The sequence below is a fragment of the Dreissena polymorpha genome, chromosome 2 (assembly GCF_020536995.1).
Source record: "Dreissena polymorpha isolate Duluth1 chromosome 2, UMN_Dpol_1.0, whole genome shotgun sequence".
In the NCBI taxonomy this organism is placed as follows: domain Eukaryota; kingdom Metazoa; phylum Mollusca; class Bivalvia; order Myida; family Dreissenidae; genus Dreissena; species Dreissena polymorpha.
Genome location: NC_068356.1, coordinates 111,184,913 through 111,203,199, shown reverse-complemented (window position 1 = coordinate 111,203,199; position 18,287 = coordinate 111,184,913). Strand labels below are relative to the sequence as shown.

The 18,287-nt window shown below is 33.3% G+C and overlaps 1 protein-coding gene across 1 annotated transcript in view; it reads left to right on the top strand.

Moving 5' to 3' along the window:
• Positions 1-4,422: 4,422 nt before the first annotated feature.
• Positions 4,423-18,287, top strand: part of LOC127868514 (voltage-dependent T-type calcium channel subunit alpha-1G-like) — a 39,974-nt gene continuing 26,109 nt past the window's right edge. Inside the window, 11 exon segments of the mRNA XM_052410359.1 lie at positions 4,423-4,661; positions 6,080-6,103; positions 7,892-7,989; positions 9,409-9,580; positions 11,566-11,851; positions 12,572-12,664; positions 13,172-13,457; positions 14,502-14,690; positions 15,980-16,101; positions 16,605-16,756; positions 17,819-18,007. Of these exon segments, the coding sequence (XP_052266319.1) occupies positions 4,435-4,661; positions 6,080-6,103; positions 7,892-7,989; positions 9,409-9,580; positions 11,566-11,851; positions 12,572-12,664; positions 13,172-13,457; positions 14,502-14,690; positions 15,980-16,101; positions 16,605-16,756; positions 17,819-18,007 (1,838 nt within the window). The 5' untranslated portion in view covers positions 4,423-4,434.

Here is an 18,287-nt window from a genome sequence, read left to right as displayed (position 1 = left end):
TGCGATTTCTAACTTAATACTGTTCATAATCAAGAAAACTATTATTTTCTTTTTTTAAATGTAAGAGATTCAATACGAAAATAAGTGTAAGTTGATTCAACAACGGTAATATTATAATGTAACACAGATTTTGGTTATCTTCCATTCGGAATCCCCGAGAAAGTGAAATGAAAGCGAATAGAAAACAAAACGTGTTTGTGTAATCTAAATTTCTAATTGTACATAAAGCATTATTGAACTACAATTTTAATACCAAAGAGAAAAACTTGTTTAAGTATTAAAGTTATTTTCGTATTTTGTATCACCGTGGTGTATTATCTTCTGAAGAAAAATTATCAGATGTTGTGTTCTGATACAGAAACTACATCAAAGCTTATCATGATAAGTATACGATAAAACGCACAGTCAGAAATATATATTTGAGATACAGATTCATAAATCTATTATATCTGAGACAACATTCACGGTTTCTTGTAAGAAAATCTAAAATGCCAGGAATGTATCACAATAGGAACTATTATTTCGACAAGTTATCTTGATATGCTCATTCAGATATGATGGCCTTGGATTTGCTCAAACATTATGAGCATAAACATTTCTTTATGTTTGAAGACGTAAAATGCCACTGACTATTAATGACCATGATTTTCTTATTAAGTTAAACAAAATGATATTTTGATTATAACATCTTATTTGAAGTAATTAATGTAAAACGTTTCATTACAATTCATAGTAGCCAAAATAATATCCTGTATTGAGGAAAGTGGACGATTTCCTAAACAATATTAGACAGTCATATAAAAATTGACATAAACTGATTCGTACCTTTCTAACAAACATTTAATTCCTTGAGTATTTTATTGTATTACTTTTGCTTCGTATTTTGGTTTCTCTCCCTTTTAATATTTTCCAAGACACCCTGAAAACGAGCTGATTGTAATGTTATTTTGTAAGATGAAAGAATAATAATAATTCAAAATCATCATAGTTTGTGCTGATTTACTTAATATTTACTAGAAATGATTAAAACTATTTTTAAGCGCAAATCAATATAGTATTCAAATCAACGTAGATTTTAGATACTATAAAACAACACAAGTTTTAAGAAACATTATCAGAAATTCGTACCAAAGCAAAATATTATAAGATGAAATTAATTTTCAGTAAAGAAATTTGCTGCGGCAACGCTATCCACCTCCATCACGTATAAGTCCGAGGTCACCTATACATTCAATTTGTGTACCTGATGCCCTTCATTAGCGTATCTGAGCTATTTCGCACTGCCATTGATTTATACCACACATGTGTCTTAAATATCACCTGTTATAAAGCGTCATTTGTTTCTGTATGTGTTATCCTCATTTATGTAGATCTGCATATTTTATTTCTGTGATTGTATTAATTGTTTTTGAAGTCATCATGTTTGACGTCAATGGTAATGAATCAATATTATATAAGACCTTTTTATTCTGTACAGCAGTTTTACCCTATGTTCATTTCAGATTACTATAACAGCAAACGAGTATACAGTTAAGATAAATAATACCTTTCTAAGCGAATGTCAAAAAGCATTGACATCATAAGGTATTCAACGTGATATTACAGCACGATGCCATATTAGAGCTCGATTGATTTTGTTTCAGCAACTGCTAACAGAGACTTTAAAATGCTACATTTGTGCACGTACATGTATGTGCTGTAATGGCAGACTCTGAAGCCGCAAGGTTATCACACTGAACGATTGGATTAAAACGTATGACTCTAATTAGCCTGGTATACATGAAAGTTTCTATATACAGTTTCAATGACGCAAATGATGTCCATTTTGCCTTCAATAAAACAATCCAAAAAACGCGTTCGCAACCTGCGCACATTTGTTGCAATAGGGATACAGTACAAAGCCGGGTATAGTGCTCTAGTAATTGTTGTTTTAATGTCTGTTTGTCAACTTTCGATATTCTGTCTGTAACCAAGATTTCTCGCGTTTTCATATGTATACATTATATAATCTTTGTCGCCTATCTAATCTTCGCAATATTCGTGCATTTTAGTTTTTTTAGAATTTGAGTTTAGATCTGAGGCTTATAAACCTAAGGCTTGTAGAGAACATCAGTGTTTATTCGAGGAAAGAACTAGTGCTTGGCGCCTTCTGTTTTGATCATTCTTTATTAAAGACGATTTGATCTACGTCTACCCAGTCTCAAGGAAGTAACAATAACTACAACACAACACAAAATCACCAATCACACCTATATCCAAATATTATGTTTCCGGTTAAGCACATAGGTCCTTAACATATGTGTTTTACCAATAGCAATGATTTTAAGTATATTCAATATATCATTTCATTATTAAATCGAGAGATATCTTTTTCCGATTTCAATCATTTTTATTCGGTTTGGTGACAATAAGAAAGGAACAATTTCTAAAGATTTTTGGGATCGACGTGTTATTGTCCCTTAATTGCGAACAAACCGGACATTCGTTATAGTGTACGTAAAACTGCTGACTAAGAGGACAAAATCAGATTGATACTTAAATGAAGGTCACATGTTTCGTTCCATATTCATTGAGGATTGTAGGCTCAGAAATCGAGTTATTTTCTGTTTCTGTCGGTGACATGACGTTAAGATGATGTAGATAAAGATAATTAATCATAAAGCGTATCAATCAAACACGACCAGTCTTGTTTTACAAGCTTTTACATTACGAGATATGTGTTTTGGCGGAAAACGGGCATTTGTAATTTGGCCATTGTAACATCTTATTATATAACCTTAGTTGAAGTTTAATAAAAATGGAAAAGTGGTAATACCATGTTTTTTAATTGCTGAGCTTAATAATTGCAATAGTTGTTTGAAAACATTAACAAACATATATGTTTAAACAGTTTAGCCTTTGTTTGCCTTTTATTCCAATTTATCCTTCACATGTGTTATGCGCTTTGGATACAAACTAAATAATACCACGGTATTTTGATCTCAAATTAAGAAAGACGCGTGAACTATATTACCTGATAATATCACATTGTATTCATTAATAACAGCTGTTCGTGTTGTTTGTAAACAATAATGATCTTGCCAGGACACTGCATTGAATGGCATTGGTAAACAATGTCGCTTCTCTTCTTCTCTTCCTAGTAATGCGATGGCTCCAGGCACAATGACAGACGTGGAGATGTTGTAGACTCTCCGGACAAAATAGCTGCAGTGACCTCTCCTTGAACTAAGCGACCAATCGATTAGAAAAGAATATGAACGGTTCCACTAATTACTTAGAACACATATGGAGTATGTTTTATGCAGTAGCATGTTGATGCTATTTGGTATACAAGCTTTCATACATTTAAGACGGTCATTATATGCTATTGTAGACACGTTGTTGTTTGTTTATGAAAAGTTACTTTTTCTTTACTTATTCTAATACTAAACATAAACTTAAAACAGTATAAAGTTATTGAACCTGTAAATCTGACGCAGCGTAATCATTTTCTTTAAAAGCTGCTGACACATATTCAGCTTGCCGATTTTTAGTTGACAAAGATGACATCGATAGACTATATAACATCGATAGACTATATAATGCCGATTTATTATTCCTAACTACTCTTCGTATTGGATACATATTGACCATACTATGCAGTTTTTAATGTTTTATTTGCATTTCAAATATGTATTATAATAAACAAAAATGCGAGTTATGAATTTGATTAAATGTAAATGTAAAGCGCCTTTGAACACACATACTGTATGAAAAGGGAGCTATATAAATCTGATAAAAATAAATAAATCTGTATACACTTACCACGAACCTGACGTAGCCTTAACAGTTGGTCTGGTTGCTTGCGAAATAATATTTCGTTCAGAGAACACAATTTTAATTATAATATCAATAAAAAAGGAAACAATTTACTTAACACAACTATTTGCCTTCTCAGAATTGCTATCGAGCATTTCATGGAGACTGTACTTGTACATCGCAAAGAGCGCGGCAATGATGTTACATCGGATTCCTTTGGGGCCGCTTTGTAGTTCGACTAAGCTGACATTCGTGAGAGTTTAACTTAATCAAGCTGATAAAAATAATAACGTTAACCGTATTGCTACCAATCGTCGTAAATAGCAATATCGCTTACTTCCTAAACTATGTTTTGTAATAAGCTTTTAGAATATGAATACATATTCGAACATAAAATTAAAAAAATAGCCATATATCGTTGTTTTATTGACTTTCAACAAGATTTTAGAGCATTCAATATGACTCCATTTATAAAACTTCAATATTTGATTAAAGCTAACTTCTAAATGTTAACGTTTATTTACAAGTGAAGCACATTCATTGATATTGGGGTATATGCCATATGTCTATAAGCGAAATTGTGTCCCTGTCTAAATTGTTCCTTAACTTTTCCCCACTGGTTTCGAGCGGATCAGCATGCTCGTGATCATTCTGAACTGCGTCACGCTTGGCATGTATCAGCCCTGCAATGATCAGATGTGTGACACCGTCCGATGCAAGGTTCTCGCAAACTTTGACCACGTCATCTTCGCCTTCTTCGCTATCGAAATGATCATCAAAGTCATCGCCATGGGTTTCTGGGGAGAGCTCACCTATCTAGCCGATACCTGGAACAGGCTGGACATGTTCATTGTTATAGCCGGGTAAGAAGTGTGATTGTTATTATTATCATTATTATCATTATTATCATTATTATTATTATTATTATTATTATTATTATTATTATTATTATAATTATTATTATTATTATTATTATTAAGAATTATTATTATTAAGAATTATTATTATTAATAATATAATATCATCATAATTATTGTTGTTATTTTTTAGTATTAATACTGTTAGTACTGTTAATAATACTACTAATAATAATGATACTTTAAATGCTTATAATACTTAAAATACTAATACATCTTATACTGATACCAATACTAATAACAATAATAATAATAAAAACAGTAAAAAATGAATAATAATATATATATTTTTAATTATTATATTAGAAATAGGAAAATTATAATTATGTTTTAATTTAATATGATACATGTTTTGAATGATTGACGATTACATCCATTGACCGTTAGCAAAAATGACTATTACATATACATCCAATCCAGTACATACGAATGCCATGTTAAGCCATCGGGGCATAATTATCTAACATCTTAATAAGCCAATCAGCCCTTCATTAATTGCGCGTGGTGTTTTAAGAATATAAATTATGTTAACATTATATTCTTTAGAAAATAAGAACATAGTTAGATATGCATTTTTGTTGCGCTTAATGTGTTAACGTCAGATGAACATTTGTTTGTATTAAATGGATGCAGAATATGTTATCAAAATGCGTCAAAGGTATGCTTCAAAATACTACGCTGGCAAAAGATTTATTAACTTAAAATATAGATTGTTGCTTTTTTAACTAATATTGTTGCATATACATAGATTAGCATAACAGTGTTGCGATTTCGACATTAGTTTTCTCGAAATAGCCTAGTTGTAAACTTCCATTGCCATTCATTGTCGTTCAATACCATCCGTGTGTGTTTTTAAAATTTATGTGCATGCTAGCAAACCATTACCTTATTTTAACACTTTTTCGCTTAGTTCCTATCCTACTGCCATTCAAGATTTTGTTGTTGCTCCTCAATCTTCCATGCGCTGCTAACATCAAATGTCAGCCTTTGGTGCGCTTTCTAGTGAAGTTTTTCGTTTCCTTCATACCATAGTAGTATGTAGTGTTCAAAACGTTTTATATCGATGTAGTTTTACGGCTTTTACAAGTTCCAAACAGCACTTTAGTGAATTTATCTGCCTTGTATAAATATATGTTGTATGTTCAATTATGAAGTGTTTTGATAAAATATTCTGCACCCAGTGTAATCTTAGTTTTAGACTTCTACAGCAACAATGTGTAGAGAGTTGTATCCAACTGCGTTTGTTCTGAACTATTTACAAACCCTGATTTGTTAGTTCATAGCCTTATCGTTTAACGCGTTACGCAAATTTGTTTGGAGTTGTTTAATTCAATGACGCTTTCTATGCATTTCATGCTCTAAAGATTTGTTGACTACGTAGTAAACAAGTAAGATGAATTTTCATTTTACATCTAGAACTGTTGTGTTTGCATGGACTTTTGTGGATACGAAGAATTACAATAAATTACCGTTTAATTTGTTTTTGGTAATTATTATTTTTATTTTCTTGGCTGTATTCTAAATACTTTTTAGATATTTAAAAAAAAAACAAAGAAGTTGTTTTTCTGTTTTATATTATTATTTAAATACTTTTTCTCACATTGTTAACATATTAAGTACACATACATGTATTTAAGCAAATATTTTAAAAACACTGTCACTTTGATACTGTATTCTTGGTTAATACACGCTAACATCACAATATCAAGCCAACTTACATTTGTCAATATCAAGTTGTCAACATTTGTAAATACCCTTTGCATGTTCACTGAGTAACAGTATATGATTTGCATAACCTTATATATAACCATATATTGTAATGTGTTTATTTTAATTGTGAGGGTATTTTGTGGTATCGGGATTAATAAGTGTACCTCAAGACATTCGCAAAGTGGTAAAAACGCCTAAAAGAAAATCAACAAAGTTGAGCATGTTAACATTGTAAACATTGCATGTTGCTTGAAAGCCATGATCAACGAGAACGTTTCTTCGCATGTAAAATAATCAGTGTTTGTAAAAGGTATTGCTATTATGTTGTGATTTGGTTGAGATAAATACAAAACAATCGTTAACAGAAAACAAATCAGTTGCCAGCATTGTATTTTGGAGCTGGATCAATATCCATAAAGCTTCTCAGTGAAACCTGAAGACAATTTCTAAAAGAACGGTTTGTTCAACTGTTCTGTGCTTGAATGATTTAAGAAAAGTAATCTATCGTTATATGTTTCTAATTGCAATTAGAGTTTTAAAGCTTGTCTTGAATTTTAAAATAACTATGACTTAAGTTAAAATTGATTTTAGAAGCTTTGTGAATACCAACCCAGGATTTACCTGAAATTTGTTTCCATTTAAAACAACTTTCGGAATAATTTTGATTGTTATCTAGAGACCCGTTAATGAGTACAGTTTGTTAAAGCGTGTAAGTTTAAGTGTGATTCATCAACATTATAACTAGAATGAAGTACTTAACGAAATCGGCGTATGATTCAATGTGCATTTTATTTTAAAACTCTTTTAAAACTTTTAAAAAGTATGACAAATAAATTCTAGTAAAAGTATCAAATATGTTTGTTGAATCTCATTATATTGAATTTGTCTGAACGCTTCTATTAAAACTAATCAACGAGGGGTTTTTACTTTTAAGAGCAGTGTTTTCCATCATTGGTCGCATTTTGTGTGCAGTTCTTGGAAATTAACATCGTTGCATGAGAGAATCATGGTTTTCAGTACATAAGAATAGGACAAGTTTCAATGAAATTGACAAGCAACCATACATTTTGTCTTATAACGTTTTTATAACATTTGGAAAGTAAATTTATAAGTTTTCATACAATTATTTGCATGAATTTTTCATTAATATTGCTAGTTTATAGCCGCGTATATGCATCAAACGATAGCAATAATTCAGAGCTACTTTATATTTTTGTTCATTCGATGATTAGTACATAAAACCATTACTTAAAATGAGTATGTTTTTAACGAACTATTGTCCGAACAACAGTGAGCTTATGAGGAAATACTGCAATAGGATTGCATAATATTTAACTACTTTCCCTTTGTTTCCATTAATACTTTCCCACATGTGATGCTTACATCTACTCCCTGTTTGTCCATGATTGTTGACCCGTTGTTTATGTGTGTGTTTATGTTTATTCTTTTTAAACGTCTTATTTCAGTACATTAGAATACGGAATAGATTCTGAAAACCTTAGCCTTTCTGCGATTCGGACCATACGAGTGTTACGACCATTGCGGGCCATCAACAGAATTCCAAGTATGAATATAAAATTACTTTTGTTTAATAGAAAGGTTTGCAGAAATAGTCCAGAACACGTTCGGTATGTTTTAAAACGTGTTGATTTCATTTAGAAAGCAGATTCGTGTTATGAAACAATTACACTCATTAGAGCTACCTTTATAAATAGACGATGTATATTGCACAAACAACTTTAGTCAACATAAAATTCATAAGAGCATGCAAACTGTTTTCCAAACTTATCGAGCATTGGACGTTTTTAGAGTGCCTACAGGCTTCCACATTTTGTGTCAAACGTCATGGTAAAGAGCTGAACGTTTGTCATTGAACAAAATGCATTCTGATGAATATTCAACCTTAGAAACTGTGTTTTGACATTTCTGCATGTCGTCCGCGTGAACTTCTCACGTAGCATAACTTCATATCCAATATTTCTTCTTATCAAATTACTTGATATTCATACATTTGAAAATTTGATGATATTATTTTGTGTCGACACATGATTCAATAAAAGCTCACATTTAAAAATAAACTGTGTCGAAATACGAAAGCCTTTGAATTTGCTCCGAATTAGTTATTCATTTAAGGTTGATGCAAAGTTGTTAAAGAGGGGGTAATCACGTGATAGTCAGGATGACGATTTCCATGCCAATACAGTTATTTTTAGTCGTTTTAAACCCTTTATTACTTATGTTTATTTTTTAATGAGCTCAATTTCCAGCCATATCAGTAAAACGGTGAATGGCATTTAATTCGTGTTTCAATGCGTTTTATATCTCGACTTTACTCACCGCGAATTTTCTTAGAGGAGTTGAAATAAGGTCATCTTGCAAAACAATTTCGCAGCGAATAAAGTCGAGATAAAGAGCGAATGTTGATACGAAATAAACACTAGTAACTTTCTTGCCGATATGGGTGGAAAGTACGCGGCATGTACCATTTGTTTTTACAAGAAATAAAGGGTTTAAGGCGGCCAAAAATACCTGCCTCGGCATGGACGTCGCCATCTTGACTATCATTTGATTACCCGCTCTGTGTTAAGTAATATTGTTTGATTTATATTGAAACGTTTTTTGCCGTAAATAACCTCAAAACGATTTAGTGAAATAATTCTTATAAACCTAATGAACAATAACGCTTGTAAACTTTACGGATTTGTTTAAACATTACTTTAACATTACGGAACGATATAAAATAACGATTTAAAGTTTTTTACTTACAAATCATATCAAGTTTCCCACCTCAATTTTCCAATTATGTAATTAGCAATTTAGTTTTCATCATATTTAAGAGCAAATATTTTGAGATTTATTATATGTGTGAGGTTACTATTTCTTGCATTTAAAGATGTGTACTAACTTCACACAAGTTTTTGGATTGGTAGTCCGAGTGTCGTATGTTCATTGTATGTTTTATATAATTTACACATTGTTTCAGGTATGCGAATCCTGGTGATGTTATTGTTGGACACGCTCCCGATGTTGGGCAATGTCCTGCTCCTTTGCTTCTTCGTGTTCTTCATTTTCGGCATCATTGGCGTCCAGTTGTGGGCCGGCGTTCTCCGCAACCGATGCTTTATTAATATAAGCGATGATATACCGTATAAGCAGTAAGTGCACTCCATGACATATTCAACATATGCTGTAAGATGCCGTGGATTGTATTTACGTCTTAAACAAAATAGTTTCGCCAATCGTAAACCTTTATGTAAATTAAATGGCAACTTACAGCAAATGATCATCCTTAATATTTGCTTTATCGGCACATGCGATTATCTACTTTTTTGTTTGCGGTGAGTAAAATGTATGACATAGTATAATATTTCGTAATCCATACAACAGAATCGGCGAGAATACACCGTAAGAAGTGATTAAAATCTACGACTCCATATCATTATCGCAAACCCAAACACATGTGCTTAGTTAGCATAAGTGATGATTTATCGTAAAAGAAGCCAGTATAAACATATATAAGTTTGAATCACTCTGACGTAGCTTATGCTTAAAAATTGAAATTAAACCATCAACTTGCTTCTGCTAACTTTTCGTAAACTCGAACTGTTTTTACCATTGTCTCCGAACCAGACACGTTCATATAACGAATGTTTAACGCCGACTAAGGCTAGGCTTAAAATTGTCCGTGCTTTCAGTTTAAATATCCGACCCATAAAATGGCAGGTTACGTAAACAATTGTTTAGATTCATCGTTAAAACTTTTCAACAATACAGCCAGCATTTTGTAGATAAACAATTGTAATTTGGCTCAGAGTTAACATCTGATTGCCAAATTTTAACAAATATGCTCAGGAAAGGAAACGTTAAAAAATCAAATAACAATGCACCAAAGCTTTACCATATACTTCGTTGTTCATTTTAAGTAAGTTACGTGTGTGCGTTAAAATTATACTCATAAACTGAACACTTATTAATAAAAGATTTTCTGAGCAACATTTAAAAGAATAATTTTCAATACGGCTTAACGTATAGTTTCAGATAATTTATATATTTCACTCACAAGATGGGAATCGCTAAAGCAATATTTAAAACTGGACGTAAAAGCCAACACGTGTTCTTCCTCTTTAATCCCCGTCCTTCAATTTTCTTCCATTAACGACCCATTTATCATGATTCTTTATTTACAGTGCAAGGAATGAGAAATAGACAGTCTGTTACAGACTGTAGTTGGACATGCAGTCATTTAGAGATGCAGGAAACGTATTATACTTGCCATTCTTCCAAACGGTGTAATTTGTCAGAAGCTATCCAAATACTGAATTATGCACTTTGTTTATTAACTCGGTCGTCCTTCTACCATACATCGCAATTTTCTAAGCATGAACATATGGGTTTGAGAAGTTAACAACATTGCAGAGAGAACGTTTCTGACATCAGTTACAATTGACCTGAGCGCGACGGGTAATATAACCTAATTTACTTGAATTAAATTGCTATTCAGGAATGATTATTGGTATGGACAAAGTAGCAATTCAGTTAGACGTACAAAACGAGTTATGAAAGTTAAGTAAATATTAAATGAAACCAATACAAAAAATGAATCACACGTACAAATACAATACGTACACGTTATTTGTGCCACGTACACGCAAAACCTTTCAGTAAGGACCATGAATAACATGCAATTATTTAACCGCTTACAGTCAACTAAAACGATTGGTTTACTTGAACAATAAAAAATCTGGGTTTTTTTACATATTTAGTTATAAATAATAGTTTACATACACCAGAAAGTATTTGTCTGATGCGTGCTTAACAGTTTAGTTTAAAACAGCCCGCGAGTGTAGTGATTAAAACAAATATCACTTGGCGATGTTGATCTATTTGTATGAATTTTGACATTTATATTGAAACCACATATGGGGAGAATTTAACAGTTTTCGACGTCAAACCGCGGTCTATCAAATAGATATATTGGGCTCTAATTTACTCACTGTTAATCACATGTAATAGTATGCAAATAGGACACTCCTCTTTAATAAAAGACTACTGGGTTTAACAATAACCGTTATCCGTATAATGTTTATGGTGTTTGATTATTGCTAAAAACAATTCATTCATTATGCAAATGTATTTCCAGTCTTAATTTGACGCCATTTTACCTGCCTGCGTGGAGCACCGATGACTACATCTGCACCAGACCCGGTGACAACGGAATGAGGGGTTGCGGCAACCTGCCCCGCTACCAGTTCGAGGGTATCAAATGCAACGCGTCGGCCATTCCGTTCCACAACAACACGCCCACAAACAGCTCATGCGTCAACTGGAACCAGTATTATACCGTCTGCGAGGTGGGCGACAAGAATCCTTACCAAGGTGCCATCTCATTTGATAACATTGGACTTGCTTGGGTTGTCATATATCAGGTGAATATAAACGACAAAATGTGTCATGTTTTCAGTTTTTCCTCCTTGATGAGTTTAGCATATAAAGAGAATTTACCTTGCTTAACTTTTTGTTGATTGTTGGCCTATCATATGTAAACGACGTCAAGGTTTTCGCAAATAGTTGTTCTTAAAAAAGCAACATAACATATATGTGAGCAATAACTACCGCATGCGTGTTATACCTATTACTCACGCAAAGCCCGCCACGCGAAGTGAAACTACATGTATATCCACGTGGCACATTGTGTAACGTTTCTTAAAGTGTGTTTAGATGTGTGCTAGTTGATCGTGGTAAATATATCGTCTGGTCCCTTTCTTTTTCTTGTTTGTTCAGAGCAAATAAATGCTTCATCGTGTGTTGTTTGTATAAAATGCATGTACGCGTGTTTAAACCACCAACTGACTTAATTGTACTTAAATTAATTCAGGTGCTGGTATGTTTGTTTGTAAAATCAATATTTATCAAATGGTAATAACATATTCGTATGAAATGTTGGAAACAAAATGCGCTTAGGGAGCAGACGCCTTTATTCACATGGTGCGCTGGTAGTTAATATGGTTCCTTTATTGGATGCAAACCCCTTTGATAATTGATCGGACAGGCGCGGCTAAGCAATAGTAACAAACGTTCTTCGTTAACATAATGTGTTTCATGATAATTTGATCTTATTCTGGGAATTTGGGCTTTTCTGTTTGCAGGTCATCAGTTTAGAGAGTTGGGTCAACATCATGTACTACGTCCAGGACGCGCACTCTTTTTGGGATTGGTCCTACTTTGTTGCGTTAATTGTGGTTTGTTACTATGTGATTATTTTGTTTCAAGACTCCTAAGTTTTGTTTGACTGCACCGACAGCCTTGGGCTTATTAAGGCAAATTCTATTCCGTTTTGTGGGAAGAACATATACGTTGTGTCTTTAAGAATATTTATGGATTGGGATATCGCACCCGAGGTTATGAGATCGTTAGGTGGCCACCATCTATCATGTTTCCATAAATAGGTCATATAAGTTATCCTTATTTTATTATAACTAGTATGTTTGTTGGTAGAATAGCTGTACTAATCTTCTCACTCAAACGTTATTAATACATTTTTTCCGACTGGTAACGAGGTTTGAGGAATGCTATTATCTAGTGCAAATCTTTAAATGATTGTATTCCAGGATATCCATTTTAATTGATTTATTGCGTACCTCTTGAAAACAACATTTATTGGAATCAAAATAATATACCAATAAAAACGATTCTTAAAAAAGGTCACTATACAACATCAAAAAATTTCTACTGGTTTTATCTTGCAGATCGGATCGTTTTTCATGATAAACCTTTGTCTCGTCGTCATAGCAACGCAGTTTTCTGAAACTAAAAAAAGAGAGACAGAACGAATGTTACAAGAGCGCAAACGGTACCAGTCGACAAGTACTTTGGCAAGTGGATCTGAGCCGGCCAGTTGTTACAGCGAAATTCTCAAATACGTAGCCCATCTGTACCGACGTGCAAAACGAAAACTATTGAAAGTGTATAATGAAAGAACAGGTCAGAAAAAGGCTTTGCCTGAGCTATTTCTGGGCCGCAAGAAAAAGAAAGGTATATATCAGCATAGTCATGTGTGTAGTCATGTACACAATAACACCCAGAGGCATTCGCATTACCACTATATGTACCTTAATCACGAAAATGCGCATCCTGTGTATAACGCTAGTAGTTGCAATCACGTTGCTCCTAGGGCAAGCCCAGAAGTGTCCGAGATCGATCCCGTATCATCGCCCAGACGTCCGTACTTAACTGTTCCTGTCACCGCTGGCTTACGTGCATCATCCGAGTCGTTAAACACTCTTGCAATTGCTGCTGCCGAGGTTTTGACGCCGGCGCTTTTCAAGTCCTTTGCTTCATCGCCCAACCATCTTTCACCGCACGTCTCAAATTCGAATAGCAGGACTCCGTCCTTCAGCTTTGACGGCAGCGTTCGGCATTATTTACCAGACGTTATTTCAACGCATAGTGCTAAGAACGCGGCATTAGCTACATCTAACACCCTCATTAGCGATGAGTTTGAGACATTTAAGTTTCGAAATGTGAATGAAAGAGGCAAGTAGTTTACCCTTCATCTAGCATGACCCGTTGCCTTGTATGTCGTAGTTCTGTGTAGAATTTCATGTATTTTCATATATTCAATATATAATTTTCAAAATATACTTTTGAAAAAAAGGAATTATTGGTTCAACATGACGTGTAACTAGTTTTGATACAAAGATCATTTGTTCGAGGGTTGACAGTGACACAAATAAGAATCTTAACGAGATTACATTATATCACTTATGAAGCTACTTTCTCTGTGCTAAATAATGACACATAAACTAATATTATTTATTTTCTAATCAAAATAAGATGGGAGTGAATGCAAGAGACACAGACATATATTATGTCATTACGGAGTGTTTATGATATTTTACATACAAAATTTACTAATATGTTAATACGCGCATGTACACCACTGTGAACGACTATGCATATTCGGTTATTGCCGACGCCTTTAGCAATATACTTTGGGTAATGAATAAGTGCCTTTCCTGCTGATGAATTTAACGTTGTGCTTCGTTAACATTTTTCATTCGTTATAAATATTTGCAGTGCCGACGGAAGAGATGCTAGACAAGTCTTACCCTCAGTCCTATTGTGCCTTACCGTACGAGGGCGGCGACCTGCAGTGCTACGGCTCGGATTGTGACTGCCACGACAACGAGTTCGAAATGGAAAACAAGCACGAGCAACGCAGCTGCTCCATCTGCAACCAGGAGCAGAAGGAGCAGAAGAAGAAAAGTAGGTCATGGTTAATTTAATGCACAATGTGCTAGGATTACGAAAAAATATGTGGTTAAAGGAAAAGACCTATCTTTTAATGTATCAGAATTTGAAGAAACCTAAAATCTGGGGGAACAAATCGAGCTTACTTAGGTACGGTGCATTCAATATAACATACCATATCACATGTAATAATATAGAAACAAAAACTACAATATTTACATAAAGTGGCACAGTGATGTTAGTTTATTACGGATTAGAGAGATATATCCAAGTCAAGACTATTTCCTGTACGACTATTGTTAGCGCGTCATGGGTTACTGGTGTATTGGTGTCAGTCGATTGTTTGAGGTCAAAAGCTCTTCACCAAACTTGATTGCAGAGTTTGCTTGCCTAATGTTTGGCTTGATTTAAAATTTAGAAATATTGCCCCAGCAAAATTGAAGTAGTGACACAATGACATACTAGTATCTACACTTGTACGGCAATATCTAGACTGAAACAGAATGATGCTACCCCCTGCTCTTTTAGTAATGCCATCTCCTTATCTGGACTGGTAAACACACCAGTGATAATCTAGCGAAATGTAAAATTGTTCGCTTTTGGGGGTGCAAACATACAAGTTCTATGAGACTACCGATATTGAAGTGTGAATATTGATGCCTAATAATCATACTACGGATTAAGTGTATATGTTCAATCTAAAGTACTATTTATGTATACGGCTAATTTCAATTCTTATCCAAATGCATTTAGATGTTAATGTTATATTATGTCGTCCATGTAAAAGGCTAAAAACACGCTATGTCAGTGCTTTTATGGCATGTAAATGTGGTATGGTGAAAAATATGAAGGGTCTCATGCTAAGCACTCTTGCTATTCGTTCATAAGATACTTTCTTTGATTCTGTGTTTGATTCTTTACCAATAAAACACTATTCCTCGGCATGAAATGACAACGAGTTTCAATTATCTAATTATATTATTTGTAATAAATATTTAAACGATATTTACTTGATACTTTAAATACAATATGGAATCAAGCTATAACGAGTATTATATCCTTTATCGCATACATCACATATATTGCATAGCGTTTTTATTTACAAGAGCCTTAATTCCTCGTTATATGTATTTCTCAAATATAGATGCTATTTTATTCACTCTTTAAATAAATTATTGTACGAGGAGACCATGAACCTTTTTATCATATATTTTATATATGTTATTCTTGCCATGTTTACATGACTATTAAAACTATTTTACCAAATATTAATTACTATTTAATCCTGCATACATTTATCTCAGATATCTTACATCGCGTCCAGAAGCTAATGTACCGTATCGTTGAGCACAAACTATTCCGGAAAAGCATTCTCATCTCCATCCTAATCAACACCCTTAGTATGGGCATCGAACATCACAACCAGGTTTGGAATGAGCCCTGCTTTATTTATAATAGTTATTTTATTTTTTATGATTCTTATAAGTACATTTTACATTCGCTCGTAATATTATTAAATACCAAGCCTATGTTGCTGTCTATTATGTAATATTTATAGTTTGCTATTAGTAGGTCAGGATCTTGGCAATAAGCAGTTGCATAGAGCAACATTTTTAATTATAAAAGTTTTACGAGTCCCTGTGGCAAATGCGGGTGAACTTAACAATTATATATTGTATGCATATGTGGTTATGCGACCTACGATCGGAATTAACAATTTAGGCAAAGTAAAATACATCAATATACATGAAATATATTCGGGCTTAAAACATGTATATTCAATTGAAAATGAAGTATGGCGGCTTTTATAAAACTATACATGTCTTGATATTACTGTACTTACCTTTGTTATGTTTTTTGCTACACATTTGTAATATTTGAACAACGCATTTAATTAATTTTTCGCAACTTTTTTCCTTTTGTGTAAAGCCGGAGGAGTTGACGAGAGCACTGGAGATCAGTAACTTAGTGTTTGCCACTATGTTTGCGGTTGAAATGGTCCTAAAGCTACTCGCGTACGGCATCTTTGGCTACATCAAAGACGGCTTCAATGTCTTCGATGGTGCCATTGTTATCTTAAGGTACCCATTTCCTTTTTACAGTATAAACTGTCTTATCATAGATTTTGTTCAGTTTTGTAAACATGTACATGTATAAAAAAAAGTCATGGTCTTACGAGCATTGATACACGTTGCATAGACATGCCTTTTACATTGTTCGCAACTGCGCGTGTTTTATGCAACAGATATTTGATATATTTGAATGGTCAATAAGGTATTTGAAGAATGTAACACATAACACGAAAGTGTTCGTATCATAATGGTTTTGTAAAATTTATAATTGCTAGAACTTTTAACAAGCTCTATATCGCACACATATTTTTATTGTTTCTTATCTCATAAAAACATCGTATTTAAACAGCAGCGCATATGTATGCTATTTGTAGTGAATACAAATTATTTTGGCCAAGAAAAAATATTGTTTACCGATTATATTAAAGACAAATATGTGTAATGACTATATCAAAACCGGAAACCTTCGATGCGGTGACAAATTTGCATAAGCATATGCGTTTCAGTGTACGAGTGAAAACAAACAATATAACGTTAAATATTTGTTTCTTGATAACCATAACAGGGGAAGTAACTAAAATTAATATTTGTATTTGTTTAAGTAAATAACAAATGAGCGTCTTTAGAAAAAAATACTGCACATTTTCACCAATAATCCTTAGATCGATAGGTATTTTGTTACAATAAACTTAAATGAGTAACCATGATACATAATAGATGTTTATGCACATGACTTCATCATGAGGTCTTTAATTTCACAATCAAGCACAACTGACTAAAATACGGGCCGTCGCTCTGGAAGGTCAGAGCAAAGCAAAATCAGTTTTAGATTCATATCAAATATAGAAAGTAACTAAATTAAAGTAATACTGTTCGAATTTTGTTTCAAACGGAGTTCTATTTTTCTTATATGTATATGATTTATAGAAACAATGAAACTCCACCTAAGCTCTCGACATAATGCCTCATCAATACAAGTAAAATGATTGTAGTTTTATACTTCTAACAACACTCACTGCTGAAATCGTTTTACTTCGTATGACACTTCATTTTTACTTCATCAATTATCAGCTTGGTAGAGATTCTCAACCAAGATGGCGGCAGTGGTCTGTCGGTGCTGCGCACGTTCCGGCTCCTACGCATCCTAAAGCTCGTGCGTTTCATGCCAAACTTGCGTAAACAGCTCGTCGTCATGCTGCGTACTATGGATAACGTGGCCACGTTCTTCGCCTTATTGTTACTTTTTATGTTTATATTTAGGTAAGTGTGCAGATTCCTTTTACTTATGTTTGCCGTATTTGTTTTGTTATATTATGAAATACTACCACATATGCAAATGACGTAACATTCTATAACTTTCTACAGAAACAAAAAAGCTCTACTTGTAATCAGCGTCAGTCAGTCATGGCGTTTTATTTATGATTCACCCTTTCTGATAACTGTATTTTAGTATATTTGTCACTATTCTCTTTGTTTTATATCATAAGATTGTTATTATACTTTTCTGTAACATGTTAGTCAAATTATTCACTGCGCGATG